General features: G+C 36.3%; 1 protein-coding gene across 10 annotated transcripts in view; it reads right to left on the bottom strand.

Annotated features, from left to right (window-relative positions):
• piezo2b (piezo-type mechanosensitive ion channel component 2b) overlaps positions 1-20,397 on the bottom strand; it is a 126,443-nt gene that overhangs the window by 71,345 nt on the left and 34,701 nt on the right. For all 10 annotated transcript variants that reach the window (XM_016677433.1, XM_016677438.1, XM_016677435.1 and 7 more), the window contains exons 4-7: positions 14,090-14,132; positions 8,746-8,908; positions 4,440-4,722; positions 1,586-1,799 (exon numbers count right to left, since the gene is read on the bottom strand). In XM_016677433.1, the coding sequence (XP_016532919.1) occupies positions 1,586-1,799; positions 4,440-4,722; positions 8,746-8,908; positions 14,090-14,132 (703 nt within the window). The remainder of the gene's footprint in view (positions 1-1,585; positions 1,800-4,439; positions 4,723-8,745; positions 8,909-14,089; positions 14,133-20,397) is intronic.

Below are 20,397 nucleotides of genomic sequence, written 5' to 3'. Positions count from 1 at the left end.
AACCGGTAACTGGCAGCTCCGCCCCCTTTTTTTCTGTTGCCGCCGGTAACTGTGGTAAGTATTAGGATCAGCTCTGTTTTCTTTACAAATATTATGTTTTGACACATATTTTAGACAAATTTAATATGCAGTGTTTTGTTAATAATTGTGCCATGTTTTGAATATGTTTTTAACTGTTAAATGTTGTCCATTTTAGCTATGTTTAATCTTACAAATGCTAACAGCTACTAACTGCTAATTGAGAGTTATTGCTTTGTAGTTTGTTTAGGGTTATTTATTGTATTTTATTTAATGTATAGGGGCAAAAGCTGCCAACTTGATTTCCTTTTTTGTTAAAATAAATACCTGAGTGTGTCTGTCGTGAACCTACTGAACCTCAGACGAGCATCGAAGGGTTGCACACATATTGAGATTTCTTCACTTTTTGAACTAATTTATAATTTTAGGATTCTATTGAAGCAACAAACACAGTTCGGCATTTTCAGTTAGAGATTGCCGAGTGTTAAATCCTTCATTCCCAAAGATATTTGTCATTTTAATCAATCAGAATGAATTAATCATAAATGAACAGCAGACTGCTAACAATGCTTTGCTTTTATGTGCTTGTAATCAATAAAAACTCATTCAACTGCTCAATAAAGCTGAGCCTTGAAATTTATGCTGCATCTATAGTAAGTAAACATGTATTAAACATCACAACTTGGTATACAGTTTACTATTTTCACAGAATTCAATTTTTTAACCTATAATATTTTACATTTTTTTAACAAATAACATTTACCCCACTGAGTTAAATGAGCATCACACTGCCATAAAGGAAATTGTGTTCACAAATTTTGGTCCAAGTTTCAGCAGAAATTTCTTTGGTTTAAAAACAGAAATATTGTGGAAAACGGCATTAAAGAGTTATTTAAAAATGATATGTTATTTTTTTTATCTGATCATAAGTTATAGGAAGGTTTAAATTAGTAATTAATGGGATCATAAATCCCTTCCTGATGAGCCCCTAAACTTGTATTCGTTCTCCAACATCTCTGAATCAAATGTGTCGTCTTTTCCTTTTCAAAATAAAACATGACTGCAAAAGCACAAAATCTCACCAAGGATTTTTGGTCTTAATTCAGGTGCAAATATCTCAGAACAGTAAAAATAAGATAAAACTAACTTACAAGTAACTTTTCAGCAAGAAATATGAGCTTTTTTAAAATAAATAGTTTCTTAATATTGGTGAAAAAGAACTAGTTTCACTGGTACATTATTATTTCAAGACATTTTTCCAAGTTACAGGTGATATTTAGTTACAGGTATTTCTGTGAGCGCTTGCAGACCAAAGTCAACATCCTTGTTTTGTTAACACCATCTTAGCCAAGAAACTGAATCTGAACTCACTAACAGAAGACATTTTATTGGGTATACATTTCACTATTTACCAGTTCTTCTTACCTTCCTGTTTACAGCAAGAGCAAATATTTATTGACACTTAAACAAACCTGATGAAATAAAAATGTCGCCGTGTCTCCATTCTCCACTTTTTATGCCAGGAAAAAGCATCATCTTTAAATAAAACTACTGATTGGCTTCTGACCTGATGTAGTTGTCTTCTGGGAAGATGGACTCCTGGAAAAACTGGAACTGGTAGAGGTAGAGCACCAAGAGGTGTCCGGCGCTGAAGATGGCCATCAGGACGCACATGCAGCTGAAGATGAGGGTGTTGAAGGTCCGGCAGAGAGACCACCAGGTGCACAGGAACAGGAAGATGGAGAAGTAAACAAAAGAAGTCAGCGAAGGCAGCATGATCCCTGTAAACACAGAAAAACAAAAAGAAGCAGCAGCTTAGTTCAAGAAAAAACACCTTTTTGAATCAGCAAAGTTCATAATAGTTCACATTTATGGAACTTATTTCTTAAATGTGACTTATTCCTCTTTGAACAGGTTAGGATAAAATTATCGGTCTACATTTTTTGCACAAAATCATTGTTAGCTGTTGAGATTTTAGTTTGCTCATTCTGCCTATTTTGCACTCCTTTCAGCCGTTTTAGAACCTCCTGACACTCCATATCTAAATAAGATGCTCCTGGCCACGCCCCAAACCCAACGTTCACACCCGCACAGGAAAATAGCTGCAAACGGATGCACAATTATACAACTGTACATCTTTGAAAAGCAGAAGTGGAGCATCATGCACAACAAGCAAGAACACAGCAAGTGGTTTCTGAATGATAGGTCAACAACAAAACAATTGTCATTTCCAGCAGCCATTGTACAGCACATACAGCGCTGGAGCAAATGTGCTGGAGCTCTGCTTGGGTTGCTAGGAAACGGGCAGGACTACTGAGGTTGCTAGGTAACAGTCTGATTTGTTACGTTACATTCCAGAGTTTTTTGAAACAACTCATTTTTCCAAACACCACAAAAACATGAATCTAATTCCAAACAGCGGCTGGTTGTTGTTTTTTTTAAGCAGTTGGGCTGTTTTTAGAAGCAGTAGAGACCAAATCAAAACTACCAAAGTGTGCAAAATGTGAATTTGCACGATACGTCCCCTTTAAAAAATGACATAAAAGACATTTGACCATGCAATTTTAAAGACTTTAAATTGGCTTCCATTTCTTTAACAAGCTCTTACTCTTTTTAAGAGTAAGAGCTTAGAAAGAGTAATTAAGAGCAATTATCTAACTCTTAAATAGCATAGATAATTGCTATTTAATAGCAATTTTTTACTATTAAAATACACAGTGAAGGACTTAGTTTATGAATTAGGTGACGTCTGAAGACAGATATTTTTTACTGTACTATATTTAAAGTGTGAGTGAATGGGACAGATTAAAAATGCAAGCCACACTTTCCAAATTCTTATTAAAATTTAGAAAACCTTGGAACAGTTTCCATTTTCTTTCCTTCTGTGTTGATCAGTCACATAAAATACCAATAAAATGCACAGATGTTTGTAGTTCTAAGAAGTATTAATGTTTGTGAAATGCACCTAAAGATAAAAAGAGCTGTGATAGCAATCTCAGTGTTGGATGCTAACTCAGTTCCTCAACAGAACATTGACTCGGTTCTCCACTCATGCCTCAAATTAACGGCTCTCTGACGGCCATCTTACATGTTCTGGCCTGTTTGACGCTTATGGGGCTTGTTTTATAGCACAGAGATGTGCTGTGCATGAATAAATTTAATTCTTAATCCTTTCAGCATCAGCGACAGTCTTTTTATGCAACATTTTCCCCAAAATATTAAATGTATAAGTGTCACAAGAGATCTCTCTTATTTTAAAGCATTTATTCATAAACTTTGGTGTGAGTGAGTCAAACGTTCATATGGTCATGTTAGAACTAACTTTTCCATTTTCTCTATATTACTGTGTAACATTGTTGCATTGTTTTATACACTTCTTATTGGATTTACATTTAGATCAGCTCATTAATTAAGGAGGGCTATGGGTGACAAATATATATATAAATACATATGCCATATAATATATTTGTGTAATTTAATTAATTTAATGCATCATTAAATTATTAAAACACCAACAAATACATAAATACAAAAAGAGAATTAAATATAATGTTATTATAATATATGCAATTAAGTAATTAAATGTCACATGAAATAATTAAATCTACCGTTTAAATGGTTTAAAAGGAAGATTTTTAAATAATGAAATTTCCTTTTAAAGAAAACTTTTATTTAAAAATATATTTAATCATGTATTTCAATCTCAGCCATAATTAATGTGTTCACTCTTAGAATTGATTTTTTCTTTTTTCCTATAAAACAGGGATGTTTGACTGAAAACACATACAAACAATTTATATATTAATCATATTTACCATATTCAATCAATATTTAGACTGTAAGTGAAATTAAAGTGCTTTTAGTGTTATTATTAAGCAGATGAACAGACGCTTTGCTTTATAATATGCTATTCAACATTTCTGTTATAAAACCACCATCTAATGAAAAGCTTGATATTTCCGATTATTTTCCACCATAAACTGGAATAGGGCTGAGACGATTAATCGGATTAATCAGATTAATCAGATTGTTGAAATAATCGTCAACTCAAAAAAGGGTGTAATTTAGCTGAAACTTACAAAATGTATGTAAAATTTGCATTTAAGACAAAAGTACCTTTTTCTGTAAAAGTGTTTTATTCAAAACTCCTCGACAGTTTTAGCTTCACCTGCTTAAAATTCACTGAAGGGAAGCTTTGTTGGGACATTTTAGGCAATGAAATGTTTGTTTTCTTATTTAAAAAAGGAATTTCTGATGTTGTATAAAAAAGGCTTAAGTGGTTAAATGGAAAATCTGCAGCATGTGCCAATTTTTCTTCAGCAATTAATTGACTAATTGTCAGAATAATTGATAGAATAATGGATTACTAAAGTGATTGCTGGCTGCAGTCCTAAACTGGAAAGCACCAGAAAGAGTTTCACCTGTCATGCCCAGCAGGATGGTGACCACCACTTTCCCTGCTGTGGTGATCAGGTTCCCGATGATCTCCTTCACTTTGGAAGCAACCTCCGTCACCATCCTCAGGATCTTCATCTTAATGCTCTCTTTGGCCTCCTCTTCCTCTTCCTCCTCCTCTTCATCGTCCTCATCTTCGTCGTAGAGCTCCTCGTTGTCCTCGTCCTCCTCGGCCTCGTACCCGGCCTCCAGGTCGTCCTCCAGCAGGACGTCGTCGTCGTCGTCCAGGCTCGGTTTCTCCTCGTCCTCCTTACAGGTGGAAGACGACAGAAATCAGAGCTCTCCAAGGTGCTGAAAACCGTTTACCTACAGGTGTGTTAGCATATCCTGTCATCTCAGGTTATTTCTGAGCATAAATCTGTCACACGAGACGAGAAATTAAGCGATTAATCGGATTTATCGTGATTAATCGATGACGTAAATAATCGATTAGCGATTAATCATTAAATGGAGTCCAAAAAAGGCCATTTGCTGAAAGAACAACACACTCAGAGCAGTAATTAAGCCAAAAATGTTTTATATTTTAAATTTTTATATAATAAAAATGATATATATATATATATATATATATATATATATATCATTTTTATCTTTGAAAGAAAAATGCTTTATCTGTAAATACGTTCTACCTAAAACCCCTTAAGTGCCAGTTTTTATTTGATTGAGCGCAAATTCTGTAAAAAAAAGAAAAAAAAAAGAAAATTATTATTTTTATCTATCAGTTAATAGTCCATAGATTTACATTTATTTTTAGCTGCAGATCCATCTTTTGCTAGAAATAATCAAATGTACAGTAAAGGTATGCTGTGTTAAAATTTCAATCAATCAAGTTTATTTGTATCACATATTTCAGCAACAAGACAAAGTGCTCAACTTCATGAAAAGATAAAACCGTCAAGATGTCAAGTGCCATCGTTAAAATAATAAGTAAACATCGTAAATGCTGATCAATGTTCCAATATTTATGGCTCAACAGCAGCTCTGAGCTGGTGGGTTTTTAGTCTTGATTTAAAGGACCTCAGTGTTTCAGTCAGACTTTTAATCCGATTAATTATCAGAACAATTGACAGATTAATCAAGGACTAATATAATCATTTTAGCCTACATAGCAAGCGGCCTTTGGAGGACGTTTTCCTCTGAAACCAGATGTTGGCCCACTTCGTTCTTCCTTGGCTGTGAGCAAATGTGCCCCCAGTCGCCCACAGTCTTGGTAAAAGACAAACATAATAACTCAGCTGTTGAATTCAATACATAAAGCAGCAGACAGACACAAGAAACAGGTGGTAAAAATTCAGATTTAGTCAAAACATGAACCACAAAAGCCAGTAAAGATAAACCTCCCTGGTGCTTTTCCCAGCGATAAAGACAGAGAGATGGAGCGATGCCATCTGTGCCAGTCGGAGAACATCGGATCGGGGAAATGTGGACTTAATTAAGCCTGAGTCATAAAGAGCGGTGGTAGAGACTTGCCAGGCGATGATGGGAGGCCGTTTTCCAAGTCATCAACTCTCACACGAAAGTTTATGCTCAAACTCCCGCGAAGCTCGGCGAGGCCGGAGTGGGAGAAAGGGACAGCTTTACGATTGGATCAAAGTAATGATTAAACGCCATCAGTCAGAAAGTTTATGTTGATGTGGATGAAGCCTCAAATGGGGCATCTATTGTTAAGAGACCAGAGGAGCTAAAGTGGAAAACATGAGGGCATAACCTCGTTTCCTGCAGGCAGTAAGCAGAAGAATACAAAGCGTGAAACTCATCGATGTACTAATCTGCAGCTGCAAAATGGAAAGCATTACGTTCCCTGCTGAAGATATTAATACCATTACACAGATGGATCTCAATAAATTATAAAATCATAGAAAAGTTAATTTACTAATGTAATTAAAGAAGCTAATCTCAAATATCATTTGGACTCTAGAGAAATCGATTAAAAAGCCCTCATCTCTGTGTAATGTTGGTGATTATGGCAAAGAAAAACCATAAATTTAGTGTTTCAGAAAACAGGATCAATAAAAATGATTTAATATCAATACATTTTATGTTACGACCTACATCATGTGTCAAACTCAAGGCCCGGGGGCCACATCTGGCCCACTGTAAGTTTTTATGTGGCCCTCTACTCCAAATTACTCAATAAATCCTTCCAGTTTTTCACAAATCTACAAAATTCACACAAAATAAACAAATCTCCATATTTTTTTCTGATTTCACTGCATGATTTCTCTAAATTGGTCAACGTGAGTTTAAGTGACTGCTGCCTCAGCCTGACTTGTAATAAAGTCACATTTAACATCATACATCAGCGCAAATATTGTAAAATTAATTACAAACATTTTTTAATGGGCACCACAAAATCTGCAATTTTGATAGCTAAAAAAAGAAACACTAAACAATCACAAAATCCCAGAGGAACAGCTATTTATTAATATTTTAACAGTTTAATTGGTTTTATTAATACATTCTGGCACAACCGGCCCTTTAAGAGCATATTTGATAGGCCCAAGATGAAAATGAGTTCGGCACCCCTGACCAAATGATCGTGGGAAGATCAGATGACTTGACAGATGTTCAGCAAACTGTAACCGATACCTTCAACAAGAAGTTTAACAAAGAAAGGTCAACTTAATAATTATAAAGCTAGTTGGAAGGAAAAACTACATTGCCTACAGATAATGTGCGACTGAGTCAAAATAGGAGCAGGTCCAAGAGGAAACTGGACACCATTCTTCCCGACATTCACGGTGTTCTCTTACCAAATGGATTTTAATTTCCATTCAGCAAACGATCACAAAGCTTCCGAGGAAGGAACGCAAGACTCGTCTTCATTAGAGCTGAAACTAACAATTATTTTAGCAGCCAATTATTCTGACGATTAATCGATTAATCGTAAATCAACCTGAAAAAAGAAGGGTCTAACTGTGTGTAAACGTCTGACTCCCACCATCGTTTTTTTTTTTTTTTTAACAGTATTATAGTCATGAAATCTAGAACCTATTTGTGTTAAGATGTTTACATCTCAGTTTTATGACCAACAGTTTTGTTTGGAGAGCGCTACCTCAAATCTCTCCATGTTTACAGGAACACGATTTTAATTGCTTAGTCTTCAACGAGGTTTTGTAGAAATAAATGTCTACATTTATACACAGATTCCCAGATGGTTTCAGTCTAAGCCAACATCTTTACAAGCTTCAGTTTTCTTTCATTGAAGACAGAAGCCAAAAGCAAACTGACCACAAGGTCCTGTTTCTCCTAAAATATTTATCTCCTGCTTCCAGGATATTTTTATCAGTATCTGCAGTTTGTAAAAATACTTCTGCAAGGCTTTGTCATTTCAAACATCACTGACAGCTTAAAGACATCTTGAACATTTAAAGGTTTCTTCTGTTTAAAAGGGAACTATTAGGCAAAATAATTTTTTTTGGATGTTTTTATGCTTCCATTTTAAGTCTGAACTGCTTCTAAAAACAGCCTTTAACAAAAAAAAGCCATGCCCAGCCCGTTACCTAGCAACCCCAGCCATGCCCAGCCTGTTACCTAGCAACTCAAGCAGAGTTCTAGGACATTTGGTCAGTTGGGGGGCGTAGCCAGGAGCAGCTTAATTTGATTTAAAGTGACAGAGCCCCTAAAACAGCTCCAAATAGGTAGAACTGACCAGACTAAAATGTCATTAGCCAAGAATAATTTTACGTAAAAAAAACCCATAAAATAAAATAAAAAATACGACGGACATGTTTTGTTTCTCCCATAGACCTGTCATAATGGTTGAATATTTAGAAAAATATATTTTGTTGTACAGTTCACTGCTCTGAAGGAGTTGTTCTTTCAGTAAATGGTATGTTTTAGAGTCTTTATATTCTACTAAGGTTTTATTTGATTACTAAAATAGTTGACACATACTTCAATAATTGGTTAATCACGATTAATCCAATGAATCCGATTAACCATTTTGGCCCAAAATCAATGAAACATAGGTTCTGAAATCCATTAGGTAATGGATTTCAGAACCTATGTTTCATTGTTTTATAATAATGGAAGTAATATTTCTTCTTGGCCTCACTCTCACTAGTTGTTAGCTTCAGCCTCTAGCTTGTATGTATACAAAATGCAAGATGCTAAGACAATTAAAAGAATCCATCAAGCGCTACATGAACCCAAGTATACATTTCAGCGGTGCTTTAGTCAGCTGTTATTGAATCATAAAAACAACATTATGTTTCCTCCTTTAAGTAACTTCAGGAGAGACAGTGCAGGTCCCGGACAGTTGAAACCTACTTGTTCCTCTGCGTCGAAGTCTTCGTTGTACTGGCCCATTTCCTCAGGCGGCCTTTTCTGGACCAGAGTGCGACACAGCAGCCAGATGGCGAGTCCGACCAAGAACATGCCGATGTCAGGGATGAACACGCGGATACCGTTTCCCGCGTCTGCGCCAATAACACTGTGGGACAAACAGGAAATGGAGGAAACACTGTGAGAAAAGCAGAAGCCCACTTCCCATGACTCCAATTCCAGAAGAATTGTATTGCAGGACAAAAGCTGGAAAATCACATAAGTTCATCTTCTCAGCGAGCTCATTAACGTCTTACTCTAGATAACCATGTAAGCCAGAAAATGGCTGACAAAAAAGGCCTGCCTCAGCAGACTTTCAGCTGTAAGTTTAGCAAAAGGCGGTTCTACAAACTTCTCAGGATGCCTAAAACAAATGTACCCAGTTGTTTGTGAAGTAAAATCTTGAAAATTGTCTCTAGTTTTTCTTCCACTTCAAAAATTATGCTTTCTATTTCATCAAGTCCAATGAAAATATATAAAACATTAAGAGTAGAAAATACTTTTGCAAAACATATGACATATAAGCATTTCATTTTGGTCAATATCAATAATTATTGATTAGTTTCTTGCTTTATATATCTGAAATGCTGCTAAACTGGTGGCATGACCTTTCCTCTTTTATACACAGTTTTCTTTCCAGTACACTGTTTGTTTTTAAGTAGTTATAAGGCACGGCAGTGAAACCTGCAGCGTAAGTTACTCAACAAGTTGTTGCTAGGCAACCAAAGAGTGAGTGAGTTGCTAGGTAACCAAAGAGTGAGTGAGTTGCTAGGTAACCAAAGAGTGAGTGAGTTGATTGATCCCACCAACTTTGCCATTAGAAGTTGAGCAGCTAAACCTTTTTTCTGTCTACATCTCCCAGAATGCCATGTGATTCTGGCTCGGAGTTCAGTGAAAATACTCTTTATTGAATATTCTATCAGACATATTATCTATTGGTATTGATCAGGTGTCACATGTATAATGCCATTGGTTTATTACCCAGCCCTATCTTAACATAGAGCATGGGTGTGACGTTTAATGGACTTCCTCAACATTTCTGCTCAATGTTGGCTTATGCAGAATGCCAGATCTCTCATGGGAACAAATATAAGTGCAGCAATTATATCTCTCAGAAAACACCACCTGTTTACCCGAAATACGCGGGAAATGTCGGGTTTTCCGCTACGTAATTGTTCTTTTAATATGTGTTGTGCTGAATGCATTAGATTTTATGTGGAGTACCACCCTGTGTAGTAAAACAGAGCTCGCTGCCTTTAAACCAAATGCAATTTACAAGTGAGTGAAATTCCATAAAACATCAACAACAACAAGAAAACTCATGAGAAAGTTTATTTGTTTTTGGGGGTTTTTCCAACTCAGCTTAGGGGATAAAAACATGCTTATTTATTTAAAAACATAACATGTTAGGTGGAACAATCTGCTTCAGCAGCAGCTGAAACAAACCAAAAGATTTCTTAGATTTTTTTTAATATTGTGTTGACTTCATCTTCTTCTGTCTGACCAAACATGAAAAGGTTTGTTCTGACAAGAGCCCAAACACAATCTGCAGAATGTTGCTATGACAGCTACCATAATGTCAAGCTCCATATAATCCACTTTGATGTGTTTATGCTGCCAAAGGACACGTTTTACAAGGTGTCATGATTGCATGTGCAATTACAGCAAATAAAAACTGTCCTTGAAAAGGCTAACAGGTTTCCAAACCTCTAAAACGCTCACTTTTTAATCATCCAAACTAATTTCTATTTCAGTTTTACTGCAATCAGGTTGCATCCTGTGTTTGGCCACCAAAGTGTTTTTCTTTGCATTTCATGCTGAGCTCCAAGTGTAATTAAACAGTTCCCAATAAAACGTACTGGTAACTCCGGAGCAGCGCAGAGGATTTGGCTGCCGTTGTAAAGCAACTGGTCATTTCAAACAGAACCAATCTCACGCTTGGTGTTGAGTGGAAATAAAGCAAGTAAAAGTTGAAAACAAAGTGTTGATTGTCATGATGGAAAATCCACAGTCAGAATAGAAAACAGTTTGGGCGTTTGGCTGCTGCTGGAGAGTTTAATCTAATCGAGGACGTCTGTTTCCATGCCCTTTATTGTTGAGAAGCTTTGTGCATCCTCACAAGGATGAAAGAGATGGAAACCATCAGAGCCACGCAACGCTGAGGCGGCAACTTTAATGACTCCCACTTTCCCTCACGTATTATGTGTGGGAATTAGAAAAACATCAGCAGCGCTACAGACAGATTCAGGGAAAAACTACTAGTGTGGAAAGTTCAAAATGTGTTGCAACTCGAGTTGCAACTAACAATTATTTTAGTGACTGATTATTCTGACAATTAATCGATTTACCAGATAAAAAAAATTGGCATATTCTGCAGATTATTCGTTTAACTATTTAAGCATTTTTATACAATATTAGAAATATATTAACAGAATAATTCAGATCCTTTTTTAGATAAAAAAATAAAAATTTTATTGCCTAAAATGCAATAGCATAGCATTCACCTCACGAATTTGAACCAGGTGGAGCTAAACTTTGCTACTTGAGGAATTTTCACAAATAAAGGTGTCATCATCTTAAATGCAAAATGTAAATATATTTTTACAGCTTTAGCTTAATTACTGCTCTGAATATGTTGGGGGGTTTTCAGTAAATGGCCTTTTTTTGAGTCTGAAGAATAATCGGTTTCTAAATTAGTTGACGATTATATCAATAATCAATTAGTCACGAATAATCCGATTAATCATTTGAGTCTTAATTAGAATAAACAAAAGAAAAACCTTTATCAAATGGCCCTTTTTTGGTTCTGTATACTCATGTTAACAGTTAATCAGTTTCTAAATTAGTTACTCATTGGTGTATTTATTTTTCTTAATTTTTTTATATAAATATTTTGTCTTGTTTTTTATTTTTATTTTTTATGTGTATTTTACATTTTTCTGTCTCTTCTTTTTACTTTATCGTTTCCTCATCATGTAAATGAGCATCTTAAGGTTTTAACTGCTGTCTGTTGGTTGGTTAGATCGAATCCACGCTACACACCACAACAAAGATGGCGACTTACCACCAGTTCATCACTGCGCTGAAGTTTACCAGTTGTATTTGAAAAAACAACACTGTAACTCCCGACTTTATTGTTTTTGCTCTGACAGAACGCCTCTTTTAGTTAGCGGCTCTCATTGACTCAAACATCAACAGACATCGATGTATTTAAAAATATAGCAGTAGGACATTTTGGACAACCAAGACAAAAGTAAAGAACAGAAGTTGTCCATCTTCTTCAGGCTCCTTTACATGCGACTTGAGCAACATTTTCCTCTGGCCAGGCTGTTGAAATGCAGCCATTACAGCTGTAAATATTGTATATGCACTACATATGATCCTCAGCACAAACAGGTAAATGCAGGCAGAAGAAAATGTTTATGGGTCTATTTCCGCCACTTAACTGTAGAGTACACAATCCACCCAGGGCTGATGAGTGCTGGAAAATAGGACGTGGCTGTGTTTCGGACATTCCCGTACTTACAGACCGCATTTAATAAGATCAAGGGGATGTGCTCAGGCAGAGGAAAACAAAAGCCTTGAAAAATAGACCCTTCAGCCCAGTGTGAGGAGTAACTGGGTTTGGCCTTCATTAAGAATCCACAAAGGGACAGGTTAGGAGGTAGAGAGAAGATTAGCCAGTGTGGCTAAATGCAAAAAGCGAGGGTAAATGTTGCTGAGAGGCTGCCATAGGATACTTTGTGTAGCATTTTACTTATGAATAGAGTGAAAACATGGGAAGTACATGAGTTTTATGTGTTACAGGTTTTTCTTTTGTTCCATTTGAATAAGGCTGAAACGATTAATCAGATTAATCGTGATTAATCGATGATTGAAATAATCGTCAACTAATTTAGAAAACGATTAATCGTTAACTGGATTATTCAGACTCAAAAAAAAGGCCCTTTGCTGAAAGAGCAACATATTCAGAGCATTAATTAAGTTAAAACTGTACAAAATATGTATACAATTTGCATTTCAAATAAAAACACCTTAATCTATAAACATGATTTAACTAAAACTCCCCCAGTGGTAAAGTTTTAGGTTCAAATTAGAGGAAAGCTAAGCTAATACATTTCAGGCGACAAAATATTCATTTTTATTTAAAAATGGATCTGAATTATTTACTTACATATTTATATGTCAGTAAATAATACATATTTATCTATTTTTAATATTTTTTTAAAAAAGTCTTAAGTGTTTAAATAAAAAAATCTATAGAATGTTCCGGTCTTTTTAATCTGATTAATCAATTAATCGTTAGAATAATCAATAGAATAATGGATTACCAAAATAATTGTTAGTTTGCAGCCCTAATTCCAAATAAAATCATTCTAATCTGCAGAGAAGCTCCCAAAGTTTTTACTTTCACCTCTGAAATCAGATCAATGAGATCCAGGAAAAATATTCAAGCAGCCAAACCGATGCACAGAGACGTCCCTAAACATTACTGACCATTCACAATTGATTTATGTCAGGATAAAACATTATTGCATTTTATTATAGATGTAACCTAAGTCTACTTATACCAAACTCATGTGAAAATCAACAAGTGTTTCCATTTAACAGTATCCCTCTACCCAACAGACTCCATTTATAAGCAGTGTCATGATCCGTGTTTCTGTGTATTTATTTTAAGATTTTTCTGTGTTCAGTTTCTGTCCTGAGTCTCGGTTCCTGCGTCTTCCCGTTGATTGCTTCCCAGGTGTGTCTCATTCCTTCATTACCCTCTCTGTGTATTTAGTCTCACCTGTTGTCTCCGTCTCTTGTCGGTTCCTCGTCTTTGTCAGCGTCAGTCTGTCAGTCGTCTCAGTAGAACTGGTTAAGTCCTGTGTTGGCGTCAGCTCTCGTTTTTCAGTCCTCTATTAGTTGCTACCAGTAATTAGCTGTGTGCTATTCTCTCTGCTGTGCCGCCTGCATTGGACTGTTTTGAGCTTCTCCTTATTAAATAATCATCTTCATCATCATCGTCTGGGTCTCAGCATTCATCCTCACCACCACCAACCACACCCCATGACAACCAGCTCCTATAAATTAAAAAGATTTGTTTGCAAACTATCAATTTACAACTGTTTGCAAATCCACAATAGCACGTCAGCCAATAATGCAAAATATAATAAACATTCATGTCCAAAACACCCAAATGCTCTAAAATATTGTACAAAAATATCCACAGAGTCTCAGCTGTGACTTTTTTCTAAAATCCTTTATGATTCTTTTCTTTAAGATCAAATAATTACTTTCTTACCTCTCAAAGCCAATCTGTCGTATGGAGCTCTCCCATGACGAACCTAGAACAAATAATACAAAAACATTTAATATTCAGACATTTTACTCTTCAAAAAGCAACTGTAGTAACAGTTTTATGATTTTTTACACAGACAAAAGTGACAGTTTATTATTTGAAATAATAAAATAAATCAGGAGCCTCAAGAGAGCTTTAATGTTTTTGATATCTAACCTTCCAGTATGAGCAATGCATCACACATGTACAGCAAACAAATCTGCAGAAGCTGTGTGTTGCAACACTATATAGTCAAAAACTGTCTGAGAAATGTTTTAGACAGCTTGTTGTTTCCAGGTTGCAAAGAATTAAAGCAGTTAAAAATGCGTCCAATAACCAATTACTGTAGTAATCAATTAATTTATCAATTATTCTAAAGATTAATCGAGTAGTCTGAGGAAAACATTGGCACATTACAAATTTTTCATTTAACCACTTAAGCATATTTAATACAATATTTGATATACAATAAAATCAAATAAATAAATCATTAAACTAATTTTCAAAATAAAATGCAACAACATACTAAAATGCAACAACATGCTTTTGTTTAGTAAATTTGAACCTGGTGAAGCTAAAACTAAGTGAGACTTCAGAAGGTTTGGTTAAAACATATTTACAGACAAAAGTGTTCATCTTAAATGCAAAATGTCTTCATATATTGTACAGCTTTGGCTTAAATACTGCACTGACTGTTGTTTTTTCAGCAAATGGGCTTTTTTGAGTCTTATTAATTATTAATCGATTTCTAAATTAATTGACAATTATTTCAATAATCGATTAATCATGAATAATTGTTTTAGCCCTATATAAAACCTCCTATGTTTTATTTTCACCAAATTGTCTTTTTTTGTATCCGTTATCCCAGTTAACGATTAATTGATTGCTATGTTAGTTGATGGTTATTTTTGATTAATCTCGACTAATCCGATTAATCGTTTCAGACCTTTCTTGATACTAACAAGATGTACTTAAAAAAAAAAGTGCCATTAATGCAGCACAAACTTAATTTAGTTTAGTTTTTGAATTTGAACTGAATCCTTACATTTCTCCAAAGGTTTAGTTTTTTTGGCTCCATGTTTAAATGCATAGGAAACATAATTTCAGTCTGACTTGCACTGACGTACCTGAATGCTTTGTTGGTTCAATGGCCCAATAATGAGGTACTAAACTTTAGTAAACTCAGGTTTCAGCTTTACAATGTGCAGGGAGGGCATTGCTGATGTTAAATATGCTTTAACTGAGATCGCAGACAAAGCACTTCATCTCACTGAGTTTATCTTCTGTTTCACATGAGTGGAAGCCACAGCTACTTTTTTAGGAGGGGATTGTTAAGTTAACAACTGTGAAAGAAGTCTTTGCTTTCAGAGGACGCAGACAGAAAAAGGTCACTTGGATGGTTCGATATCTCCAAAGAATTGAAACTATAAAGATAAAAGCTTAGCTTGCAGCCTGATGATAAATACACAGAGCAGCAGGACAAAATAATGATTTAAACTAAAGATTTTCTAGAAAGAGACATGCACTTTTCCTCTTTGAAAAACACACTGTAATGTCTTCTTATTGTAGTGAAGACAATAAAAAGACATTATTATTGATGTAGTGCCTGATATGGACACTATATCAGAAGAAATCTAGCGTTGTTTATGAACAGTACTGCCAGAAATGTAATGTCCCGGAAAACTGTCAGAAATTCATTATAATATCATACCATGTTTCTTAGTCGGGTGGTAATTAGTTGCACCAATATAAATTTCACTGAAGGAGCCTTCAAGCATGTTGAGTTATGCGACAGCATGCATGGCAAACCATAGAAAACCACCAGACTGGCAGTTTAGTATCAAACATACACAAGGTGAATAAAATTCTAGTACGTTTGCCTGGAAAGTCCGGTTCATTTCAGGAGGTGTGAATGCTGCCCAAAAAAGCAAAACTCTGATCCGTCTGAAAGCCTTATTCTCAGTTCAGTTGAAGTGAACTTTGGTACGGTTCGAATGCATATGTGAACACCAAGTGGACTGGAGACCACTTCAAAAACAGGAAGTGGACAACAGTGCAGGGCATTCTGGGTAAATACAATCAGAGAGTCTAGCATTAGCAGGAGAAATGGCTCCATAGACAAAAAAGAAGTCCTACAACCATTAAAATCACTTTGTTTACATTTTGTGAAGACGTGTCATGTCTTCTTCAGAGGTTTTCCTGTAATTTCTTTCAATGGTTCTTGGTGCAGCGCCACCACAGGTGAGAAGCGGAACAGGTTTTTCTAAGGGTTTGATTAATTTGACACACTGCAGTGTAAAGCAAACTACACCAGCTGAATATGTAACAACTGTTGCAACTTTGGTCCCCAATCGAACTCCCTTAGCTCCCCTCCTCAGCTGCTTGGAAATAGAAAGTTAGTAATAACTCTCTGACAAGCACAAGTGTACCACAAAAACTCATATATATATAACCAAAGAAGTATGAGTTTTCATTATCTGTTGTTAAAAACAACAACAAGTATTACGGATTTCACAAAAGGCAGAGTGAGTTTTGCAGGCAGGGAGGTGAACAGGTTTCTCAAAACGATTGGTTCATTTGACTCATAGTTCATTTGAAAGTGAAATCATTTTAAAGAATCAGCTTTAACAAAAATGTCTCAATTTCAAATAGTTTCAAAACTCCTTCTATTTTTGCCAAAGCTGGAAGCTCTGAGTCTGACTTTTTTTCCACCAGGAACTATGGTTGATAAACAAGAGAAGACATTTCAGTGGGAGGCCGCTAAATGTCTTGTTGTGAAATTTAAAAGGGCAAGAAACATCTGCAACGGGAGGCGGCCAAATGACTAATCCCTGACATGGAACACTTCACCCCGAGTCATACTGAGCTGTTAAAACTTATCTGTACAGCTCCACACTGATCCTCCCAATGGTAAAACCTCTCTGAAGGAGGACAGACGGACTTATCAGCGATAACCAGCACCGAAAAATAAAACAGAAAGAACAGCTATTTTTCCTCTGGTACCTTTTACAAAACTAAGATTAACATCATGGAGTCTAGAGACAATATGGAGACATCGGCATAATTTCAGAAGGGAAGAAAGGAGCAAGGAGTCAAATTACTGCCCAGCTTTTTTCTTTTTTACAATCTATGTGGGAGAAATATGATACAATCTCTCTGGATTAGAATTTAGAAAAAAAGAACAGGTTCAAAACTTAGTTTTCAATATATTTCAGTCTGTGGTTGATTGTTTTCACGTTTCACAGGATGAGTAATTTACAGCAGAAGGCTGAACAAAAAAATAGAACCCACCGACAGTGTAATCTACGTTTAGTGTAGATAAACTAAAGTATTGCAGAAAAGTAGGGCTGGACGATATGGCTGAAAAACTTAAATATAAGCGCTTCATTTCAGTCAATGTCAATAATTATTTATTAGTTTTTTTGTTTGTTCTGAATATGTGAAATACTGCCAAATCGTTGGTATGACTATTCCTGTTTTATCTGCAGTTTTCTCTCAATAGTCAATTTTTACTTTTAAGCCGTTATTGTGGAATTTTAAACTGCTGCTGTGCCAGTTATTCAAAGAGTCGTTGCTAGGTAACCAAAGAATGAGTGAGTTGCTAGGTAACCAAAGAATGAGTGAGTTGCTAGGTAACCAAAGAGTGAGTGAGTTGATTCCACCAGCCTTGCTAAGCCGTCTTTCCTCTGCCTACATTCCCCAGAATGCACTGCGGTTCTGAATCAGTGTTGAGTGAAAATTCTACATATTGAATAATCTATCAAACATATTGATCAGCTGTATATCGTAATCTATATTATTGATTTATTGTTTAGGTCTAGTTGAAAGTAATCTCTAGGATCCATAAGAATGATCTCATATCTTTTCAGAGTAAGTTAGAAACACTTGAACTTGTATGCTTTAAAGAGAATTAGTAGGACGATTAAATGTAATTAAAAGCCAGATCATCCAGATGAAAATAAGGTCTCTTTATGTTGTCTTAAAGACTTATGAAGGTAAGGTCACAGTATGCCATTCAAAAGTTCAAATAAAATCCAGAGAAGGCAAGCAAAACCGAGCCTGTTTGAATGAGTCCCAGATCCAAACATCTGCAACACGTAATTTCTCCCTGACAACACTAAACCTTCAGGTGTGGGAGGAAACCCCCCATCCTGAGCGTGACTTCATGCTTGAGGAATGCCAGAGGTAAAATGAGGTAGAGTCTGATCCTTAGCATGACTGGAGAATATTGTGTAAAACAAACAGAGCTCAGCACAGGCACTTCTGGAAGAAAGTTTGAGACTTTCAGTCTGTCGAGCTGGGGCCAGCGTTTCACCTCAGCTGGGTACCGAAAATACCTGTTCTCCAGACTTTATGTCAGCATCATAAAACTCCCTTTGTGCTGCCCGGGCTGTAAACCTCCATGCAGCAGTTTTCTGCACTCTTATATCTCTGTAGGCCAAATGCCAGTTACTCTTTTTCACACACTGTAAAACTAAAGCATCAACATGTGAGCAGGCATTAGTTTAAGGTTCATTCACACCAGCCCTGTTTAGAACTCTTTATTTGAAATCCAGTCCATTTGTCTAGAAAGTCTGGTTCGTTTGGGGACGTATGAACCACAAAAGTGAACTGTGGTTTGCCCAAAAACATTGGTCTCGGTCCGTTGAAGTGAACTCTGGTGCGGTTCAAATGCATATGAGAACACCAAGTGGACTGGAGACCATTCCAAAAGCAGGAAGTGGACTACAGCACAGTGCATTCTGGGTAAATGCAACCAAAACAAGCATGAATCTAGTGCTAGCGGAAGAAATGACTTGTCCTTACCAAAATGTGAAATGTTGCTATTTTGGTTCCCAATCAAACCAAATCTACCTATTAGATGAGACAACACCATTTTCAGCTGCTGTGGTTCGCTTTTACACTGCACTGTGAAAACGAGCCACAGAGCCAAACTAATTGAAAAACCTATTCCCCTCCTCGCCTGTGGGGGCGCTGCACCAAGAACCACTGAAGGAAATTACACAAAAGCCTCTGAAGAAGACACTGAACCAAACTTCTTTCTTCACAAAATGTAAACAAAAATGGAGTAGCGCCAGATTTCTGCGGTTGTAGGATTTTTCTTTTCTCTTTGGTAAAAGACCACAAGCCATTTCTCCCATTTGCACACGTTTGTTTTGCCTGTATTTACCCAGAAAGCCCCGTGCTATCGTCCACTTCCTGCTTATGGTCTGCTTTACGTTCACATATGCCTCCGAACTGCACCAGAATTCATTTCAACCAAACTGAGACCAAGGTTTGTAGGCAAACCAGAGTTTAGTTGTTTTTGGTCCACAGAGTTTGATTGCACATTCAAAGCTCCTCAAACGTACAAGGCTTTATAGACAAACAAACTAGTTTGATTAAAGTGGACTAACCAGGTAAGGTGTGAATGAACCCTATGAGTTCAAAGACTTGGTTTAACCTCCTAAGATGTCACACTTCTGGGAATCAGCATTAAGGACTATAGAGAATTTTGGACAATTGCAGGAAATATCTGGAAGTCAGAGAGGTGACAAGTAAGTCAACATGACCTGCAACAAACTCCACCCACCTGGAGCTCCTTCATGACCAACACAAACAGTTTGTAAACGCGGCTCCATCCCTGTCAAGTCAGCGCGTAGGAATGAAAGACGGCTGCACAGGAAGCCGGCTACGGCTCATCTGGTGACCATTCCCTGACCCTGCCCTAACAGCTGGAGGGGTTAGCTCTCCCAGGAAAGGTTTTCTAGTTCATGCTTAGCTCAGCTCAGAGATCTCGAGGTGTTTTTGGCCTCCAAAAACAAAAGGAAGTCCACTGGGTTTTCCAGAGGGAAAATAAGCACTTCACGGAGAAGGAGGACTCCCTGTTTATACTCGGCTGCCAAAAGGAAAAGCGTGTCAGGAGGACTAAATACCAGATATAGAAATCTGAGATAAGGCATCTCGTCATGAATAGTACGCACGTAATATCAGACTTCCTTTCTCACTACAAAAAAACAACCAGACAAAAATAGTTTGGAAGTTTCTGCAACAATAAAAACAATAAAATACAGTTTTAATTTATGGCTATGACTTTCAGATTCAGTCTATCTTGATCCTGACAATTCTGCTTTTCTCCCATTGTTCCTCACACGTTTGGAGGATTATACTGTCATTGTGAGGTACAAGAATCAGACAAAAAATGTTTTTTAAAAACAGTCCAAAGAAAATTTAAAATATCTTCTGAAAGTCTGGAGGACTTGTTTTTTTATTATTATTTAAGATCACTTTAA

This window comes from Poecilia formosa, unplaced genomic scaffold, assembly GCF_000485575.1.
Source record: "Poecilia formosa unplaced genomic scaffold, Poecilia_formosa-5.1.2 Scaffold156, whole genome shotgun sequence".
Classification (NCBI taxonomy): Eukaryota; Metazoa; Chordata; class Actinopteri; order Cyprinodontiformes; family Poeciliidae; genus Poecilia; species Poecilia formosa.
This window is presented reverse-complemented; position numbering and strand designations above follow the sequence as displayed.